The sequence below is a fragment of the Triturus cristatus genome, chromosome 8, assembly GCF_964204655.1.
Source record: "Triturus cristatus chromosome 8, aTriCri1.1, whole genome shotgun sequence".
Lineage (NCBI taxonomy): Eukaryota > Metazoa > Chordata > Amphibia > Caudata > Salamandridae > Triturus > Triturus cristatus.
Window position 1 is genome coordinate 108,362,007 of NC_140591.1, and position 21,799 is coordinate 108,383,805.

At 47.6% G+C, this 21,799-nt stretch overlaps 1 protein-coding gene across 1 annotated transcript in view; it reads left to right on the plus strand.

Annotated features, from left to right (window-relative positions):
- Positions 1 to 21,799, plus strand: part of LOC146801648 (uncharacterized) — a 203,952-nt gene that overhangs the window by 89,933 nt on the left and 92,220 nt on the right. The window contains exons 4-6 of the mRNA XM_085621130.1: positions 15,374 to 15,514; positions 17,412 to 17,474; positions 19,711 to 19,831. Of these exons, the coding sequence (XP_085477256.1) occupies positions 15,374 to 15,514; positions 17,412 to 17,474; positions 19,711 to 19,831 (325 nt within the window). The remainder of the gene's footprint in view (positions 1 to 15,373; positions 15,515 to 17,411; positions 17,475 to 19,710; positions 19,832 to 21,799) is intronic.

Here is a 21,799-nt window from a genome sequence, read left to right on the forward strand (position 1 = left end):
AACCACCAACCCGGCCACCGCTGAGCCACCCACTTATTCCCAAGTATGGCACCAAATCCTACACTACCCGCCGCGTCAGTCCATAAACCTAAGGCAGCCGAAGTAATGGGGGGGGCCGGGCCACACTATTCTGCCATTGAAACCCTCCAGGAATGCGATCCAAATACGCATGTCCTGGCGAACCTCAGATGACAGTCACGTGTGATGGTGCTTCTCGTGTAAGCCAGTCATAGCCTGAGAAATGGAACGAGAGAATGGCCGAGCCATAGGTATCACCCTTAGTGCGAAGTTCAACTGGCCTACAACCTGCTGCAACTGATGTAACGTCACTTTGTCTTTTATCAAGCACTGCTGCAACGCAGCGCGGAATTTCAGTATCTTTTGTTCCGGTAACCTAAAACAGCCCTGTACTGAATCAATTTCAATGCCTAGGAACTCAATTGTGGTTGTTGGCCCCACTGTCTTCCCCTGTGCCAGGGGGACCCCAAATGTGTGCATGAGTCCACAAAAACCCTCCAACGCCTCAAAACACTGCTGAGAATCCGCCGGTCCCAGAAAGAGAAAATCATCAAGATAATGCATCACAAAATGATGTTCTGTCACTTGTCTGAACACCCATTCCAAAAAAGAACTAAATTTTTCAAAATAAGCACAGGAAACTGAACAACCCATAGGCATGCACCTATCCATGTAAAACTGTCCTTGGAATGCAAAACCCAGCAAGTGGTGGTCTAAAGGATGCACTGGCAACAGACGAAATGCCGATTCAATATCAGATTTTGCCATCCAAGCCCCCGGGCCCAAAACCCTCAACATCTCTACCGCCTGATCAAAGGAAGCATACTTCACACTGCAAAGTTCTTCATTGATGGCATCGTTCAATGACTTGCCTCTGGGCGCTGACAGATTATGAATCAATCTAAACTCCCCCTCTTCCTTTTTTGGTACTACACCTAGAGGAGAACAGACAAAATTAGGCACCGGGGGGGCATCAAATGGACCCGCTATTCTCCCAAGGCCCAATTCCTTCTTAATCTTTTGCACTACAACCTTTGTGTTTGTTCTGACAGACAATTGATTTTTGCACCCCGACGTCCCTGTGTAATCTCCAACTGGTATCCTGAAACCGTACAAAAACCCCTCTTGGAGCATCCTAGCTGTAACATGATCTGGGTACCGATTTAACCAAGGATTCATAGCCATGACGTCAATGGGCGAGTGCGTTACCTTTTGACTCTCCCCCTCAATCGTGTTTTTTACCCCCTCTTGACCCTGAAAAGTTGGTCCCTTTCTTAAGGCACTTTGTCTCTGGGTGAGAGGGGTGGTTACATATGGAACATGCATGCCTGAATTTACAGGTCCCTTGGGCTCTAATACAGGACTTCTTATTGAAGTCCCAGCACACTCCCTTTCGCTTTCCCCCTTTCTCAGTGCCCAGAGCTGCCGCCCCGGGGTTCCCTGCCCGAGAGGGCTGCTGTGTCAGTGAAGTATGCGCCTTGCCCCAATTTTGCCCTGTATTGCCCTGCTGCCCTGGGCCAAATTGATCAAACCAGGAAATAGAATCCACCCTGTCCCAAGTCAATGAAGGGTCGAACTCCTTCGCCTTCCTAAAATTCATATCATACTCTTTCCAACCAACGCCCCCATATTTATCATGGGTCATTGCCACCCTACTCTGATAACAAGCCATTTCCGCCTGCATATTAGGCGTACGTTCCGCCACTATGGCCATATACACAGAAAATGCCCGTATCCAGTTAGTCAGTGTCTCTTCTACCCTAAATCTAGACATTTCCGCCCGCCATTCGCTGGGAAGCATCCAATCCTTCTGTCTCTTTGCATACTCCATTTCCCTGTTATCCACCAACAAAGAAAACATGTTTACATATGCCCCAGCCCAAATCAATTCTTTCACATCTTTTGCAACATGACGCGATAAATATTCTTTTCTGGACGGTAACACCCCGGCGCCCAACAAAGGTAACGCCAGCTCCTTACCCGCTGGGTCTGCCGTCTTGGCCTGTCCACTGTCGCTTTCCTGCGGGCCTGGCTGTGCCTGCTGGACCTTCTCTGCACCCAGGCTCTGTTCTCCACCCGGGGCCGCCATGATCTTTGCCACCAATCTTTGTGCCTCTGCCAAAGGATCAGTGCCCGCCGCCAAGTGCAACACCCCCCACTTTCCTAACCATGGAAGCACTGCCGCTATTTGGGTGGCTAACTCCAAAGGGACTTGCCCACCTACTGCTGGTGCTGTTGCTGGGACCACAGGATTCAGGACAGGAGCAACGGGGCCTGTTGGGGACACCCATGGGATGATACTAGGTACTATCGGCTCACACACCGGGGCCACTGGGACTGGTGTAGAAACTCGCACTGTAGACCCTGGGACAATGGGCACTAAAATTGGGTTCTCTGGCACTGGTGGGAGCCCAGCCGGACCCCCTCCCCCCGGAGTCTCTAGAGGTGCCACTACCTTGGGATCCTGTATCCTACCCTTCTTCTGTTTAGCCTTCTTAGGGAGGGCCTCCAACTCCCCCCTTGGTTTTGGCGGCACTATAGTGCGCTTAGGCCTCCCAGACGGCCCACCCTGTTCCTCCACCTTCTGCTTCAGCTCAGCCAGACTGTGGCCCATTTGCTCCACCTTGCCCCACCGCCTATCCATATTCGCCATCCTACGCATCATAGCCTCTAGCATATGCTCCATGCGTGAACGCTTGGCTCCCCGCTTCCCTGACATGTTCTCCTTTATCCCCCACGCTTTCCCTACAAATCCCCTTGTCCAACCACACTCCAATTTTTTATCTGGAACAACACAAGCAACACAGACTTAACGCAATAAATTAATCGCGATATCAGTAACATAAAATGAACGTTATAACATGCACGTTGACATTGGTAAACAGTAGTTCCGGGAAAAAATTACACAAAACAGACAATAAAACACTGTGTTGCAGATTTCCTCACAATATACCTGCCAAACACCACTGTGCTTACATGCACCCTGATAGTATGCAATGCCCCTACCAAAGATGCACAAACTTATAGGAAAAAGGCTTCAAAGGGGCTTAATCTAACGAAAAATGAGCTTAAAAACCCCCGACATCACTTTAAAGCACTGCTGACACCCTCGGAGATATCAGAGGGCTTCACCTGAGCACCAATCACTTTTTTTTTTTAAATACGCACTCAAAGCGGGACTTGAACTCAGGACCTTCAGGTTATTAGTCTGCCGCTCTACCAACTGAGCTATGACTACGCGCCTCACAGCTCCCTCCTCGCTACACCCTCCTACTGCCCCCCCCCCCCCGTAACCAATACCTTATCGGCGCGTACGGGCGCCGTTCACCAGGAGCTCACAAGCCTCCCCGCAGCGTTACCGCCCGATCTCGCACCAGGGACCTCACGACAACCGGAGCACCTCCGAAAGACGATGCCTCAGCTTCCGTGTCCTCGTAACCAGCCGCCGAGCTCTGCACCCAGGACGATGTCGACCGCCAGCCGCCCCACGAAGTTCGCGACCTCCGGATCCAGGAACCAAGACACCCGACACCGGCGTTGAAAGTTGAAGCCTCGAATCCTCAACGAAACCTGCAGGGAAACAAAACAAAGAAGTTACAGGACACTGGGCGAGCGCGGGACAAAGAGACAGAGTCCCGCGCTCCCCAGCCTTTTATTGTGCCATTGGGGGCAGACCAGTTCTAACTGGCCTGCCCCCAGTCCCCCCCCTGACCCGGAAGCGCATCAAGCACTTCCGGGCCATGGGGGTCACCGCCGCGAGCCAATCCCGGACGCGGCGCGCCCACCGCGTCATGGTGACGCGTGCCGCCGGGTGAACAGGCGAGGGTAAGGGGGGGGGGGGGGAGGGGATCGGTGCCCCGCCATATTTGCGGCGGGGCCGATGCCGGCCCGCCTTTCGAAATCGCAGGCTCCCCTGACTCAGCCTTTTGGCCGAGTGCAAACATGGACAGCGCATTGGGGGCATTTTGCATGTACCGAGAGAGGAGTGCAGCGGTGAAAGCGGATAAAGACATACAAAGAGTGCCACAGGCTCGCGAGCATCACACAGGAGGAGCGTGCTCCCCTGGAGACTGCAATGTGGATATGTGCATCCTGCAAACGATGAGATGACCGAGCGCCTTAATTATTGGCAATATGGTTTTTGCTTGTATCATAAAAGGCGAGCCACACTAAAGGTGGGGGGCCATTGCAAAAATAAGTTTTGGAGCAAAAAAGGATGGCAAGGCAACCCGCACAGAGTTCCCGATTTAAAGGACAGGAATGTAAACCTGATTTCCTTTCAGAAGCCTCAAGTTTTGGACGACTTAAAGTGGTTGCAGGCCGTGCGACGCCAGAGGTCGCCCCTGGAGCGCGGGGCCCCCCGCCCCGCGGTGGCCTGTGTTACGCCCCTGGTCACCAGCGCAAGTAAGACTTGAGTTCAGCATTACAAAACCGCACTGGGCTAGAGGCAGCAGCTTTTTAGACTTCTGCCACAGGCTTAGGCCTGCATCGCAAGACTAAATGCATGGTCTAATCTTGCGCACGCGGGATGTCATTGGCCAAATCTCGTCCTACAGGGCCCACCTTGAAGATAAACTAAAAGAATTTTCACTCACCGAGGCCTGGGGCAAGCATCTCTCCAACTAGGTCTTCAAAAAAGCTAATGGCATCCACAGCAAAAATACTCTCCAAACCGGAGGACATGGCGGCAATGGGCAAGCGCTCCCACGCATGGTCAGTTATCGACTCCTATTCCTCCAGTAAGCAGCAGTATTACATTTCCTGCACATGTCCCCTGTGGATTAAGGCTAGGTTAGTGGCACTAAGGTTGGGCGAGTGGAACTTGCAAGCTCACCGTGCGGCATGGCGTCGCAAAGATCCCAACTATATTAGACGCCATCTTCGTGGCCAGGAAAAAGAAACCTTAATTCATATCTCATGCACTTGCCCCTTCTCGCTGCAGCAAAGGAAAATCCTTCTCCGCAGACTTCATTCGCTTAGGAGTTCGCACCTGCCGACGGGCAGTAATAGCCAGTCTGAACCCTGCGAACTCCCTTTTAAACTTTATAACTGTTAAGTTTCTGCGAACATCTGCGGCCAAACTGGACGGTGCTAATCCCAACCGTGAATCTAACTATCTGATGTCCAATACTGCAGTCTAAGCACCCTTTCTATTTTGTGTCGAAAATTGCACCTTTTTTTCCCCTCAACACCTGTGCAATCTGATTCTGCTGGCCTGTGATTGCAAAATGTTTTGATACGAATGCTACTCTCCAAAATTCCATTGCACGAGACAGTACCGAGCGCCTTGAACGGGCTTGGCACTGCCTATGTTGGTAATACAATCTTATACATAGATTCTTAGTAATCAAATATGCTGCGAAACCTACTCTTTTGTTTTAATAATGGCTTAAAGTAATGCTTTTTGTGCCTCAAATGTGCCTGGTTCTATTTAGGCTGCTATTGCTATCCTGCACAATATCTTTTAGTAAACAACTATGTTGCAAACCCCGTTTTCTGTTTTAAACTCGGCTCAGCCTAACCTTCGTGCCAAGCTCAGACCTGCTTGCTCTTATGGAACGTTTTAACTTTGCATGCTGCTATTTTGCGCCCAGTTTTTTAATAATCAAATATGCTGCAAATCCTGTTTTCCTCTTTTTCTGTTTTAACGTTGGTTCAGCTCAATCTTCATGTCGAGCTTAGACCGGTCTTGCTCTTATGGGACGTTTTAACCTTGCATTCTGAATGCTTTTAATTTGTATGTCCGTTAAGGTTTTTTATTAACCGTACAATAAACTTACTACTGCAATTGGGATGTCATTATACATAGAGACTGGGTTCCAGTATTACTAAATGATCTTTCGAGTAGACCGAGGCAGTGTTCCAGACTAAAAAACTCTGCCAAGCTACGTGGAGTTCCGCGCGTGGCAGAGTGCATTAACTCACGCCATCAGCGCTGATTTTTATCACTGGGTGTTTGTCCTTTGCTAGAAAATCAGCGCAAATGGCACAATGCGCAGTGCAAGAGAGCGCTGCTTCTTTCTGCCCGCATAAGTAGATGTTCTACTCGAGCGACCGCTTCCTCAAAGCGAACATAAGGGTTCGAGGCATGTGGGCTGCTGAATTCATATCTGTGCATAGATCGCCGCCTAGTGTTGGGTCCGGATGTTTGCACGTTGTTGTCCTGGAAGAGTCTTCAAAGTATCACGAGATAGGTGACTCCTCCCCTGGACCACAGTGCGCATGGGCATCCTCAGATTGATTTTTTCCGCCATTGGGTTCGGATGTGCTTATCTTCGCTCAAGTTAGGAAAATTCAGTTTAAAGCCAAAAGGCCTTTAGTCATCGTCGGTACTGTTCCCGTTCGGTATCGACTAGTTTCTTTAGTGCTTTAGAACCTTCTTCCAGCTTTTCGGATCCGTTTGGTCCGAACATCGAACTTCCATCGACGATGGAATCGAGGACCCCATTCAAACGGTGTCCTTTATGCCACCCGAAATACCCACACATCGACGTCCACCCGGTATGCAACAAATGTCTCTCACCGGATCACGATGAGTCGAAATGTATGGCCTGTGCCCGATTCCGATCGAAGAAGACTCTCCGGAATCGACGGGCGGCGAGATTAGAGGCGCAGCAATCGGCGCCTGCCCCGGCCAACATCTTTAGCACCGAAGACGAGGACGCCGAGAGCATGGAAGAAGTAGACTCCAGCCCCGCTTCCGAACACAATTCCCGATCGGAAGACGACGATGAGGTGCTTTTTCAACGGGAAGAAGTCATCGACGAGGTAGGAGACTACGATGAGGCCTTTGGGGCCGGAGAAGATAGCTCTAGCGAGGAGCTAGGCCCACCCGTCGATACGGAGGCCGACAAAATGCGTCATCATAAGGCTCAGGTCGAGGGATCGCCTTCGGGCCTTACCCGAGATCAATCTCAAAGTTTTTCGGCCCCGCCTTCAGGCCCGGCCTCGAACATCCCGCAAGAGCCATTATTAACGAAAACGACTGGATTCCCTTCAGCGAAACCGAAACCAATCGTCGCACCAGTTCCATCGAAACCAAAAGTGAAACTGGTTGTAATCGGCTCGAAGGCCTTGAAGCCCTCCACTCCTTCGACGCCAGCAAAGGCCATCGGCCCCGAACGCAGTAAAAGGGATTTCGGCGCCGAGCTCACCGCAGCGGATATCTGTGCCGACACCAAGAAAAAGGCCCCCGGTCCCCACAAGGCGCCTTGGCCTCTGGCACCGAAGCCGGCGGCCACAACCACCAAAGTCAAAGTGGCCACCCCGTCTGCGTCGACGTCGAAGACCGCGGCGCCCGCCAAGTCGTCGACTCCAACGACCGTCGATACCTCTCTTCGGATCGATGATCCCATGGCTCCAAAGCAGTCGACGCCTACCTCCAGGGTGCCGACCGGTTCCAAAGAGCCTTCTGCGTTCTCCGTGCAACAGGTCGCGGCATCGTTGCAACGCATCAGGGAACGGGCAGCCCTCCGCTCTACGTCGGGCCCCGACACCCACAAGGCTCCGAAAGCACCCTCGGCGCCGACCACCATCACGTTTGGCTTGCTGCCGTCCACGGCGCCGAAAATGTTCGAGATCCGGACACGTGTCCGCCAGACACAGTCCCCATCCACTGGACACACAGATTTTGAGCCTTCACAGCCACAATTCAGCCAGTGCTTCATGAACGCTTTCAACCCTCCCATCAGGATCCCCAGTCCTTTTCTCCTACGCCTTCAGAGACAGACGCAATAGAGGACTATGTAGGGGATGATACCACCTACCCTGGGGATGTCGATCCTGATGAGCACCTGCAAGACCCAGATCAGGCATGGGATGACCCTACAGACCACGGTACCGCACCAGATACCCATGACACGCAGCTTTACAGCACAAAGACGTCTCCCACAGAGGACACTGCTGCCTTCAATGCCCTCATAGAACGGGCTGCTGCCAATCATGGAGTAGAACTCCATTCTGACACTGTCGAAGAAGACTTCTTGGTGGACACTTTCGCCTCTTCCGAAAGAACTGTCAAAACTCTGCCCATGTTGAAAGGAGTTCTCAAACCTGCAAAAGACATTTTTAAGGAAACAACCAGGGAACGGGTGCTAAACCCCAGGATTGAAACAAAATACAAGCCTGCACCCGGAGACCCTATGTACATTAGGGGTCAGTTACCTTTGGACTCCATGGTGGTTGCTAATGCTCGCAAAAGAGCCCATTCGCAGACAACAGGTGACGCTCCTCCCCCAGACAAGGAGTCCAAAGTGCTGGAGACATCAGGCAAAAGGATTGCAGCGCAAGCAGCAAACATCTGGCGCATAGCCAACACACAGGCACTCCTGGCCCGTTATGATCGGTCCCACTACGACACACTAGAATCACTACTCCAACATTTGCCAGATGAATATAAAGAGGCAGCGGAGCTCCTCATCAGAGAGGGACAACTCCTTACCAATGCATCCATCAAGTGCGCCCTGGATGCTGCCGACACAGCGGCGAGGGCAATCAACACAAGCGTCATGTTGAGACAACACGCATGATTGAGAATCTCAGGCTTCAAGCCGGAGATTCAGAACAACATCTTAAATCAACCAGTCAACCCCGACTACTTATTCGGCCCTGAAGTTGATACTACCCTCGAGAAAATTAAGAAAGACACTGACCCTGCGAAATCAATGGGGGCTCTGCAGACGCAGCAGTTTCGTAGTGGCTCCTTTCGTCGCCCCGGGAATAGAGGAGCAGCTAGAGGTCAGGGGTCACAGCAGCAATACACTAAAGGGGGCACGCAGAGTACCTACAATAAAACCAACAGAGGTGGATATCGTGGCTCCAGCACCAAGGGCAGAGGACGTGGTTACGGCAACACCAGGTCCTCCCCCAAAAACAAACAGTGACGCCCTCTCCCTTCCCCCCGACCACATAACACCTGTCGGGGGGAGACTCCAGCGGTTCCTGTCCGCGTGGAAAACCATCACCACAGACAGGTGGGTCAGGGGCATTATCCAGCATGGTTACTGTCTCGAATTAACGTCTACTCCACCCAACATACCGCCAAAGCACCGTCCTATGTCCGTAGAGCACTTGGCATTATTGCAGCAGGAAGTGCTAAGTATGCTGCAAAAAGGTGCAATAGAGGTCGTGCCCATCAACCAGCAGGGGACAGGGGTGTACTCTCTGTACTTCTTAATCCCAAAAAAGGACGGGTCGCTTAGACCTATACTAGACCTGAGACCCCTCAACCAATACATTCTCTCAGAGCATTTCCATATGCTCACCCTACAGCAGGTTCTCCCGCTACTCAGTCAGGGAGACTTCCTAGCCACACTGGACCTCAAAGATGCTTATTTCCACATACCCATACACCCATCACACAGAAAATAAGTCAGGTTCACTATTCAGGGACATCACTATCAATTCAAAGTTCTCCCCTTCGGAGTAACCACAGCACCCAGGGTTTTCACCAAGTGCCTAGCTACGGTGGCTGCACATCTACGGAGACAACACATTCACGTCTACCCTTACCTGGACGACTGGCTTGTTCAGGCAAAGTCAGCCCAGCAATGTGCCAGCCACATGTCCCTCACCATTCACCTTCTTCACAGTCTGGGATTCTCACTAAATTACCCAAAATCACATCTCCAACCCGCACACGTACAACAGTACCTGGGCGCGACCATAAACACTCTGGCAGCCACAGCTCAGCCAAATTTAGTGAGGATCAACAGCATGCAACTTCTGATCTCAAAGTTCAAACCTCAACAGTCCCTTCCTGCGCGAGTGTTCATGCAGTTGATAGGCATGATGGCCTCCTGTATTTTCATAGTCCCGCACGCAAGACTACATATGCGCCCACTTCAGGAGTGCTTGGCACGTCAATGGAATCAGGCTCACGGGCAATTAAAAGACCTAGTGTTGGTGAGCGGTCGGGCATACAACTCTCTGCATTGGTGGAATCCACAAAACCTTTGCAAGGGCCGACCGTTCCAAGAGCCTGTTCCACAAATAATACTGACAACAGACGCCTCTCTCCAGGGTTGGGGAGCTCATGTACTCACTTACACAGTGCAGGGACTATGGACAACGCAACAAAAGAAGATGCACATCAACGTTCTGGAACTGATGGCAATCTTCCTAGCCATGAAGGCATTCAAAGTACACTTGTGCAACAAAGTCGTGTTGATCCGGACGGACAACATGACTGCCATGTACTACATACAAAAGCAGGGAGGAACACACTCTCCACAGTTGTCTCATCTGGCTCAGAGCATGTGGAAGTGGGCCATTCAGAGGAACATATTCCTCATGGCGGAACACCTCCCCGGCAATGACAACCAGATGGCGGATCTGCTCAGCAGACACAGCCACCAGATGCACGAGTGGGAGCTACAGCCGTCAGTACTCCAACCGTACTTCCTACAGTGGGGTCATCCAGAGATAGACCTATTCGCCACAAACGAAAACGCAAAATGCCAAAGCTTTGCCGCCAGGTTCCCACATCCACAGTCACAGGGCAATGCGATATGGATGAACTGGTCCGGCAGATTTGCGTACGCTTTTCCCCCAGCGCCATTAATACCGCTAGTGGCACGCAAACTGCGACAACACTCACTGACACTCATCCTAGTTGCTCCCACATGGGTGCGCCAACCATGGTACACCACCTTTCTAGAACTTTCCGTGGTGCCGCATCAAAGGCTGCGGATCAAACCCGCACTTTTAACGCAGAACCATGGCGAAATTCAGCACCCAGATCCGCAACAGCTGAACCTGGCAATCTGGCTCCTGAAGTCTTAGAGTTTGGCTACCTAAACCTGCCACCTGACTGTATGGATATCATCAAGGAGGCCAGGAGACCCACTACCAGAGCTTGCTATGCGGCTAAATGGAAGAGGTTTGTCATTTACTGCAACAACAATAACATTAACCCGCTGGACGCATCCATTCAAAACATCATCTGTTACCTCTTACACCTATACCGATGCAATCTGGCATACAACTCAATATGTATCCATTTAACCGCGATAGCAGCCTATCTCCAAAACAGGCAGCACCTCTCTTTATTCAGAGTGCCTGCCATCAAAGCCTTCTTGGAGGGACTCAAACGAGTGATTCCCCCAAGACACCCACCAGCACCGGTGTGGAACCTCAATTTAGTCCTCACCAGATTAATGGGTCCACCCTTCGAACCTCTCCATTCATGTGAGATTCAATTCCTCACCTGGAAAGTAGCTTTCCTAGTGGCAATCACTTCGTTAAAAAGAGTTAGTGAACTCCAGGCACTAACCATTCAAGAGCCATTCATACAGGTTAACGCAAACAGGGTTGTACTACGTACCAACCCCAAATTCATGCCCAAAGTGATATCGCAGTTCCACATGAATCTAACCATTGAACTGCCTGTTTTCTTTCAAAATCCACAGAATGTCGCAGAGAGAATGCTCCATACACTAGATGTAAAGAGGGCCCTCATGTACTATATAGACAGAACTAAGGACTTTAGGAAGACAAAACAACTTTTCGTTGCCTTTTCTCCACAACACAAGGGCAACGCCATTTCCAAAGCAGGTATAGCCAGATGGATCGTTAAATGTATTCAAATTTGCTATCAAAAAGCTAAACGCACATTAACGATTCCCCCACGAGCCCACTCAACACGAAAGTTAGGGGCGTCCATGGCTTTCCTGGGAAACATTCCTTTACAGGAAATATGTAGAGCAGCCACATGGTCCACTATACATACATTTACCAAACACTACTGTGTAGATGTACACTCAAAACAGCAGGCAGCTGTAGGACAGGCTGTTCTCAAAACTCTTTTTCAGACTGCTGCAGCTGCCACGGGTAGCCACCGCTAATAGGAGGTACTGCTATGTATTCTATGCACAGATATGAATTCAGCAGCCCACATGCCTCGAACTGAATATGCTACTTACCAGTATGCATCTGTTCTTGGCATGTAGGGCTGCTGACATTCATATCGCCCACCCTCCTCCCCGGCGCCTGTAGCAGCTGCAGCTCTCAGAATTACTGTATAGCATGGTCATCACTTACTGTATCTACTCCATCACTGCCACAATGGCGAAAAACAATCTAAGGATGGAGAGGATGCCCATGCGCACTGTGGTCCAGGGGAGGAGTCACCTATCTCGTGATACTTCGAAGACTCTTCCAGGACAACAACGTGCAAACATCCGGACCCAACACTAGGCGGCGATCTATGCACAGATATGAATGTCCGCAGCCCTACATGCCAAGAACAGATGCATACTGGTAAGTAGCATATTCATTTCACAACATGAACAGTAGCGGGCATCCGTGACAGCCCGCATTGAGAAACTCGCCGCGAGGTAGCCTGGAGCAAAATTTCCCTTGTTCGTGCTTGCCAACTTAACGTTGGCAAGCGCGAGCGACGAAAAAACTCTGCTAGGCGGAACTGAACTTTTCAGAAATCCGTGTACTACACGGAGCGCTGAGTCAGAAAAATTCTGCAAATTCCATTAGCAAAGCGGAATTTAATCCCCATGCCTACTTTGGAGGTGGACTTTCATTCATTTGTGGATGCATGCATCTTCTATGCTCCTTTACCATCAATGCTGCTAAATGGTTAGCGTTCAGCTTGGCTTTGCAGAAGGAGCTATGCTTTGTTTCTTGATGGTACAGCCTGGCAGGCATATGGTGGGGAACCTTCCAGGTCAGGGCACCAGCACCTCTAAACCCCACTTTGGCAGCCAACTCCTCTTCTGTATTCACTGAACCTTCGTTTCTGTACCTCAATGATCCCCCCCCCCTAAATCACAAGCTCTGCACCCAAGAAATGCTTCCTCCTCCTGTGTGGCACACAGTAATTACTTTATAGAATGTGTTTACACATCTTCTTATGATACGTTCGAGTGATGGACTAGACAGTATCATTACACACAAAATGAACACTTTTTGAATTACCTTAAAGAAGCCAGAGTGCTATAATCCTTTTGCTCTAGCACGAGAACTCTTGGTAAGTCACCTGAACGCACATGATGGGGGTATTTGCTTCGGATCACGAACCATTTTGGCTTCCATGTATGCAGAGGACCACCTGCTACTAGTAAAGGACCCCGAGGTAACATGGCCCCCATCATAGCGGAAGTATTTCCCTTTGGCATATGGTCAGAGTTAACAATCGATTGTTCTAAATCGCAGCTGATGCCCCTCACTTCAGTCACTGATGAACCTGTCCTAGGATATCCCCTACAGTGGTAGGAGGAGACCATCAGTTATTTGGGCATACAAATCCACAGGGCGGTAGATGTCCTCATGCAAGAAAACTGTGGGGAAAACAATGTCTGAAACAGAAGTAAATATAAATAAAGGGACCCTACTCCCTCTATCAGTGGCCGGATTGCCTCAATTAAAATGGTTTCCCTTATCCCGCAGCTTCTTCACCCAACTTCAGACACTGCTAGTAAAGCTAACATGGGCTGGCAAATAGCCACGCATAAGCTGAAAATGTTACTGCCACTATCAATCAAGGGGACCTTGCAGCACCCCATTTTGAAACATATTACTATGTTGCACATGCCCTATAATAGACAAGTCCCACATCGTCATTTGGAGCGAGGGTTAGCAGCTACGTCGAACCTAGACACAAAGGTGATGAAAAGACCAACCCAACCACGAAAGATCCACACTGTGGGTTTTACCTTGTGGTCATGGTTGCAGTTGTCTGCCTTTGACATTATGTACTCACCATTTATTAGATGGAGAAATAACCTAAAGCCGACCATCACCAATGAAACAGCAGTTGTACAACCCCTGCGCGACAGATTAGTAAATTGGGTCATCTTTATGCAGATGGCCAGTTTATATCCCTAGGTGACAACCTGCTATGGGGCAAATCCAATCTCCCTAGACCTGATACCCACCACCAACAGCGAGACTCAGTGAAGGAGGTCTCCCCGACATACCCACGGGAGCCAGCGGACTGGCGACCGCTCTGTTTGCCCGCATCAGATCCAGCTACCAAGCACACCATCACACCACTCTACACACTGACTCTCACCAACATGTCAAAAATAATGCATGGATCCCGAGATCCGTCATCGGCATTCATGGGCACGCAGCGGGAATACTGCAGTCTACACACCAAAGAAGGATCAATGAATGCAAGACATCACCTCATCCATTCTCATTTCTTGAAGCACCTTTACTACACACCATTCAAATTGTATAGATCTGAAGGACGGAGTGATGCTAACTGCTGCAGATGCTCCTCGCTGGACGTGGTATTGATGCACCTGGCTTGGCAGTGCTCCATGTCGCCGGGTACTGGCACAAACTAATGCAAATGCTGTATGATATGACTGGACTGACTCTACCGGTGGACCCTCTTTGGGGCTGTTAGGCTATGTGAAAACGGTGTCTGAAACCAGTAGGAAACTGGTGGCTTGGCCTTATTACTGGGTAAAATACGAGCGGCGATGTGCTGGGGCAGTGGGGGCAACCCCCAAGACGAAAGGCTGGCTCACCAACCTAGCACCGTGCAATACACTCACTGATGTCTATTGCACATTGCTCCCCCTGACCTCTAGACACCGCAATATTTGGGACCCTGTGCGGGTGTATCTCGCAGCTCGTGCCACTAAACATGCCTCAGACTCTAATGCCTCTGGATAGGCTACAGTTACTACTTTTTTCAACATGTAACCATGGGAGTAACACCACAGGTTATAATATGACACATGGAATGACAGGTGATGTATCAGGAAGATACTTACGCGACATGTACATACGTTATATGTTTGACTGTATATGGGGAAACAATCCAAATAAATAAATAAAACTAGAAGCCAGTGTAGGCTGTAAGTACATTACCTCCCCTGCATTGCCGCTGTTCTGTCACCATCATCGATGAGGAATAGCTGCGGGCAACATGCTCTGTGGACTGTGCATTGTGGTTCACCATTGCCCCTGTGAGTTGCAGCTGCTATGGGTGAAAACACTTGGCGTGGTTTTGGATTCTTCAGAAACTTCCTTCCCCTCCCCCATGTCATTGGACAGTAGAGGACTTTCCCTGGTGAATTTATAGGCATTAGCTTCACTGAGTGGGTTCTTGCACTGGCTGCAGACACCTCTGCATTTCTCAATGTCATTTGATTAAATTCTGGTGGATATGCTAAAGTATTCATCCTGTGAAATGGATACAGTGTATAATATTGAGATGACAGTATGCATCTTTGTATTGGCCAATACAGAACTGCTATGCTGCATTAGCACTTGCTTTCTTTATTGATTATAATAGACATATTTATATAATGTTTACTCTGACACTAATTTGGCCTTGCAGTGCTACATTTTAGCACCATTGACTTCTTTTCCCATTCTCTTTCAGGTTAAACCATTTGGATCTTTTCCGCTATTTGTTCATCCCAGAAGACCCCACATTTCTCCCTATAGTTCCCCCCGAAGATGGGAACGTGAGCGTTGAAAGCGATTCAGCCATGGAGATTCTTCAAGAAATGATGGCCACCAGGTAAGTGTGGACCTTGATAATGGTAGTTCGGAGACGTGGTGTAGCACGAACAGACTGGATCTGGTGGAGGATCTCATGAGCATCGAGATCCCTTTTATTGTACGCCGCCCTGTGGCCCTCATTTCATTCCAGCCTTTTTCTCCATGCTGTACACCGCCAAATGTCCCTGAACTGTACATTACTCATTGTACCGCTGATGCACACCTTCTGGTGGCGGCCTCCTGTATAACTCCTAAAGCTCCTCTGAGCCACTTAGTGCTCCTGCGACGCACATCTCTCAGTAGTCTCCTTGTGGTGCTCGTCCATCGCTCACGTGAGATGCTTCACCCATCGGTCCTGCGTGGTGCAACACTAGTGCTGCTTGACCGCACAGCACCCTGTGCCCCCTTCGGTTCATCATCATTGGCATGCTGCTCCACTTCATTCTCTGTCCCACTGATGCCAACACCACCTGCTGCACAGGACTTTCTATAACTGCATCACTGCCTACATTGAAGCTGAAGTCCTTCATTACAGATATGGTGTGGGTGAAGGTTGGCGGCGAGTGGCCCTGTGTCAGCTCGAGCTACCGATTGAGGAAGGGGACCTGGAATCTTATTACTGGAATTCCCAGATCCAATATGTGTTGAGGTCGATCTCAGAATCCAAGAGGCCAAAGGCCATCTTGATTGGGAAAATGTTGGCACCGACCCGGTTGATCTCAGCTCTTTGGGAACGTGACAGTAGGAAGATGAACTAGCCATGCTGGTCGAATTGGCGAACAAATGCTGCCTCGCGTATACTAGGAGGGTGAAAACAACAATAGGTGATGCACCAGAGGTCCCTGCCGATAGCATTGGAGATTTGAGCGTTCTAGGAAGAGTTCCCAAAAGGCAGGCTTAGGAAACCGCTCGAATAACCATAATCGGAGATATGTTCTCTCTTGGGATACTGAAAACTTTTGAAAAACTGGATCTGGAATTTAAACTACGAGTGGGGCGGCTTATCTGGTACAACAGAATTACACATGCACTGTCACAGTAATGTGGAGTGATGAATGAAGAACCAATATAGATAAGGCGTTACCATGGGTGCTGGCGATAAGGCAATGATCTGACTATTTGGGACACTTAGGATAAACGTAGTAACAGGCAACGTGCATGCCGGGCTCAAATGGGAAGAGACGCTGGGTATAGAATTCACAGATGAAGAATGTGACAAGATAAAGAAATTCCAGATGTTTTAAAAAAGTATTCAGGATAATGCAATGTGTACGTTTATACAATTTAATTATTTCCGTCAATCATCCCTGACCCCCATGAGTGAGATTGTACCGACTCAGGCCAGAGGTTCTTGTGATTGGCCCAGATGTGGGGGGGGGGGGGCAGTATTCTACCGCGTGGTAAGGTCATGTGGTTCACTAGAGGGTTATTGGAAAACCATTATGTTGACACTACTTGAGGTGGCAAGTAGACCAGATTGATATCACCCCAAGATATATTTGCTGGTTGAAGCAGACAAAAGAATACGCATATTTGGAAGCGATAACTCCTTGTAGGATACACAAAGAGGGACAACCTAGGCTAGGGCTGATTGCAAATAAGTAGAGATTTGAAATGGTGATACATATAATATGCTGGAATTAGAAAGACGAAACACCCTGAAGCAACAGCTTTGTTAATAGTATTACTTCTGTTTTTCATTATTTGTTCATGACCTGTCACATAACTGTATTGAAGACCTATAAATGCATGCTGGTTTAAAATGCCAATGAATAGATTTTTATTTTTGTTTGCATTTCTAGCTTTACTTCTTTTTAACTGAAAGATGCCACCTAGTGCAATATTTTAATTACTGGATATGATATAATTAAAGTCATTATCCTCAATCCATATTTCTGTTTTTTTCCCTTTTGCAGACTCGCGTTCGAGAGAGAGGATTTCACCTACCAAGGTATCCAGGACTTTGGAAACTATTACTGGTAAGTTGTAATCGTGAGGCATACATTGCTGTTAGGGCGCCCATAGCCTTGCAGTTATGTGATGAGCCTCTTGATTGAACGGAACAGAAAACTTGGCGTGTAGGCATTTCATATTATTTCTTTCCAAAGTTTTTATTGGTTTTTCAAAATAATAAATGGTATGTGTGGTGGCAACTTATGAATAAGCTTTCCACATTATGAGAGGATACAGAGTCATAAAGGGTATTAAAAAAAGAGGACTTTACCTATTCATAAAGGCCTTTTGGAGTACGTTAAGAAGTACTCCTGTAGTACTCTTACACAATTTTGTGAATTATCCCCAAAACATCTAAAGTCAAGAGAAAATACTCTAATCAATTAGAATTATTTCATTTTCATAAAATCACCATATTTCAGTTCGACACATTTTACATTAGGAGCGGCATATGTAAACCAACTAACATTTCATATCAAACTTTGACCTATGCGAGTTAAAAACGAATAAAAATTAAATTCTTAAGTAGGCAAAAATCTCATTGATGTCAAGTGGGTTAAAATGTTGTGAATGTCATGAGTTAGGTTTTTGCAGAAATGTATGTCACATTTCCTGGGCTTGAATTCTCCACTGAGCATTCTGAAGTGGAATCTTAAAAATAATTCGGACATCAGACAAAAAAAACAATTTTTGGAAATGCTGTAACTAATCTATTAGTCGATTCTGAGACAGACATATTCGCCACTGAAGAATTTCCGCAAGTGTACATAAACTTAAAGTTAGTGAAATAGAAACAGGCATTTGCAATAGTAAGACAATTCAATATGTTAAACACTTGGTATTGATAAATATTTTTCTATAATGTGTTTTAGATAGCTCTTAATACCACACGTTTGCCATTATTAAGTGCTATAAATAGCAAGTTTTACTGTTACTCAATTTAGCAACCTCAGCAGGCTGGAATGATAAAACAGACTTTGCTGGAATTTAAATCTTTGACCTCCATATCCCAAAAGGTGTCAGAGGCTAGCGCCAACACTCCGCTAACAGTACAGCTGAAACCAGGGGGGACCTGATAGGCTGATCTTTTATGGGGCTTTCTAGGAGTGATAACCGATTAAAAAATGAATAAGGAAAATTCTTGCTGCAAAAGTGAAAAAGGAACTTCTCCACTTCTCCACTTTATTCTCCTCAGTCCATCGTCTCGCTGAGATAGGAGCGTGTTTCCTGTGGACGTATTTGCAGAGGGTAACGAACATAGAGGCTTCCTCCACTGCTACAGAATAATTGCCTCAAACTGGGCCTGACTGGTCTTGTGTGCAGACTCTCACCCTGCTCCTGAGATGGGTCTGCCAAGCAGGGCATTAGAGACATAGTGCAACAATCTTAATATCTTTCTCGATTCACAAAAAACACCAAAGGGTAGGATAGGCATAACACCCGCCTGCCAGGGACACCATTTTAGGACCTCTTGTACAACCCAAATGCTCTTGGTCACCACCCGACAAAACCCCAAACCATCTAGCCAGAGATGCCCATCCATTTAGATTGAATTATTGCTGACGGAAAATCCCTGTGGTTCTAAAATGATTGCTGTCTTCATCATGTATATGAAGCATCACTGATCTAAGTGCACTGAAATAACTTTAGGATGTGTATATAGATAAATATATATATGGTGGGAAGAAGAGGTGCAATCTAGTTGCTAAGGTCCAGATTTCAGTGTCGAGAAACCTTGTTTGAAACACAACCTCCCCATTTCACCCAGTGGTGTGAGTGGTGATGCAGTGCATGAAGTGTACCGTACAACACACAAACATCCTATGTCTGTGGCCTGGTTTAGTGACTGACCGGCACCTTATCCAATCAGACACTGAGTTACCACCGACAGTTTCACATGAAAGCCATTAAGGCAATAGGGCTGGACATTAGCCGCTTCAGCCAATCCACATCCTTCTTGAGTCAAACCACTGATGACGCGACCTTCCATCACATTCTTGCATCTTGTCTTGCTGTCAGCATGGGCTCTCTGCCTTCAAGGTGATGTATTAAAGTGCTTTATGCAAGACCATGCTGTCTGACCAAACTTCTGTCTTCAAGGGAATATGTATGCAGTATTCCCCATGCTCCAAAGTAAAATGCTTTCCCTTTCATTAATTCCTGTCTGATTAAAGCAGATTGCATATGCCTTTAGAAACTCATGACCACAGCATCTATGTGAAAACGACTGAAGTCTGTTTTTTCTCTATTCCTTTCCTTCAGGGCAGGTGAAGTCACTCCAACCCATGTTGCTATGAACATTTTGCGCGCACTAGAAGACTGTGAAAAGTCAACCCCTCCTCTGCGAGCAATTGTACAGTGGGACAGGAAAGAGATATTAAAGGTATTTATGATTTCTGTAAATGCAACTTCATAAAATAAAATGATAGCCACTTTCACTTCCCTGGAGATGGGGGATCTCCGCATGATCAGATACAACACACTCAAGGCATTACTGTTTTGCCAAATTCGGCATTGCCTTCAGAACTTTAAACGCAACGTTTACCAATAACGTACCTCAATTAGAGGTTCTAAAAAATAAATACTTAAAAAAAAAGAACACTTACCGAAGGGATTGCAGGCCAAAGTATATTCCGAACAGAGCGAAAAGGGCTAAGGATTTAGGAGTTAGGGTGTAGGATGATGGCTATGTGTGTAGAAAAGAAGACTACGAATACATAGGAGGCTAGAAGAACGGGAAGTAGTTTATCCCTCCTGACACGCAGCTTGCCATGGGACCCTCTGCCTCATAACTGTTGGATTGATCCCGCATCCACCCAAAGATGAACAGGGTGTGACACAGATGACATGGAGCTACAAAGTAAACACAGCATGTGACACAAGAAACAACAAATTTCATGGGACCACATGGGACAACAAGATAGACTCATGAGATGCTGAACAAACAATGGGGCACAAGATGTGATGACATCGAAACACACGGAGGGTAGTTTCAGAAGTTAAGATAATATATTACTAAAAAGTATAAACAACATTACTACATTTTGGGTATGAGCTAAGGATTGCTTGTGCATTTTATAGTGGCACACATAAATAAGATTGTAGAAAAATGTAAGGCAGGCCCCACCAACCTGGTGAACTACCAACCAGTATAAAACTTCACATAGACAACAAAACTGATAGGTTGCTTATGAACCTCTTTGAGAAGAATAACATCTTAGGCACTGTCTAGGCTTTTTTTTTTTTTAGACCTGGCCAACTTGTGTATGGAGGTTCCGTTCAATCATATTAGATGAGAGTCAATTAACCACTCCATCCTCTTTTCAAACTGCATGATATAGGGATCAGAGACTTGGCCTTTGTAGGGATTAAGGACCAGATGTCCAAAATTATGAATTGAGAATTCCTTTTATTTTTTGGGGTTTGAATTTGTTTATTGAAGTTTTACAGGATGTATCATAACCATAGTGCATCAACATCATGCAGCGTACAGTTAAATCAGAACGTCATGGTATTAGCCAGGATCGGCCGTGCGGTAGGTGCATCACAAATACCGTGCATCAAATAGGGCAGTTTCTAGTAAAGCTATGAGTGGTTGGCAATAAACAGTCACAATTTTGTTAAAGAACATGAAGGAAAGGAGTGGAAAGGGATAATCGGAGAAAAGAACAGAAAAAGAAAGAAAATAGCTAATTTGATAAGCCGCTAATAGGGGATAGTTAAATCATAAGTGTCAAGTTGTGTTTCTTTAAATTTCCGATTTGTTAATTTTCAGTATTTTTAAATACTGATTCGGTTGTAGCAGATCGTTGCAAGTCCCAAATTCTGACCATTGCGGGGACAGCCAGCAATGATGATGATGACAAAATCCAGGAAGAAGCTGCAGTATGGGTTTCACTTTCTTTGTAGAACACAGGTGATCTTCTTTGTAGAACACAAGTGGAGAAGTGTGGCTCACTGGTTAGAGAAGGCATACCCTGAAGCAGAGGTCAGACCCGGGACCAGGGTTCAATTCCCAACGCGGCAGGGTCTGAGCCCAAGTGTCCACGGACTCGATAATTCTCACTTCGGTGCCTACTCAAATCATGGGTTCACACTCTGCAACTCTGGGCAATAGCTTGCTTAATCTCCACAACGGCCCCCCGCGGCGGGATGCCTGGCTTTCACCTTGGGGATGCCCAGTACGGGTTATCTCACAGGGAAAAACCAGGACGGGTTCCCAATGCAAGCGCCAAGATGCCCAAGGGTAAGTTGAGCGCTATATAAGCACACATAATAATAATAATAATAATAATAACACAGGTGATCGGGAAAGAAGGGCAGAACGTTTGAAAAATTGAAAATGGCAAGT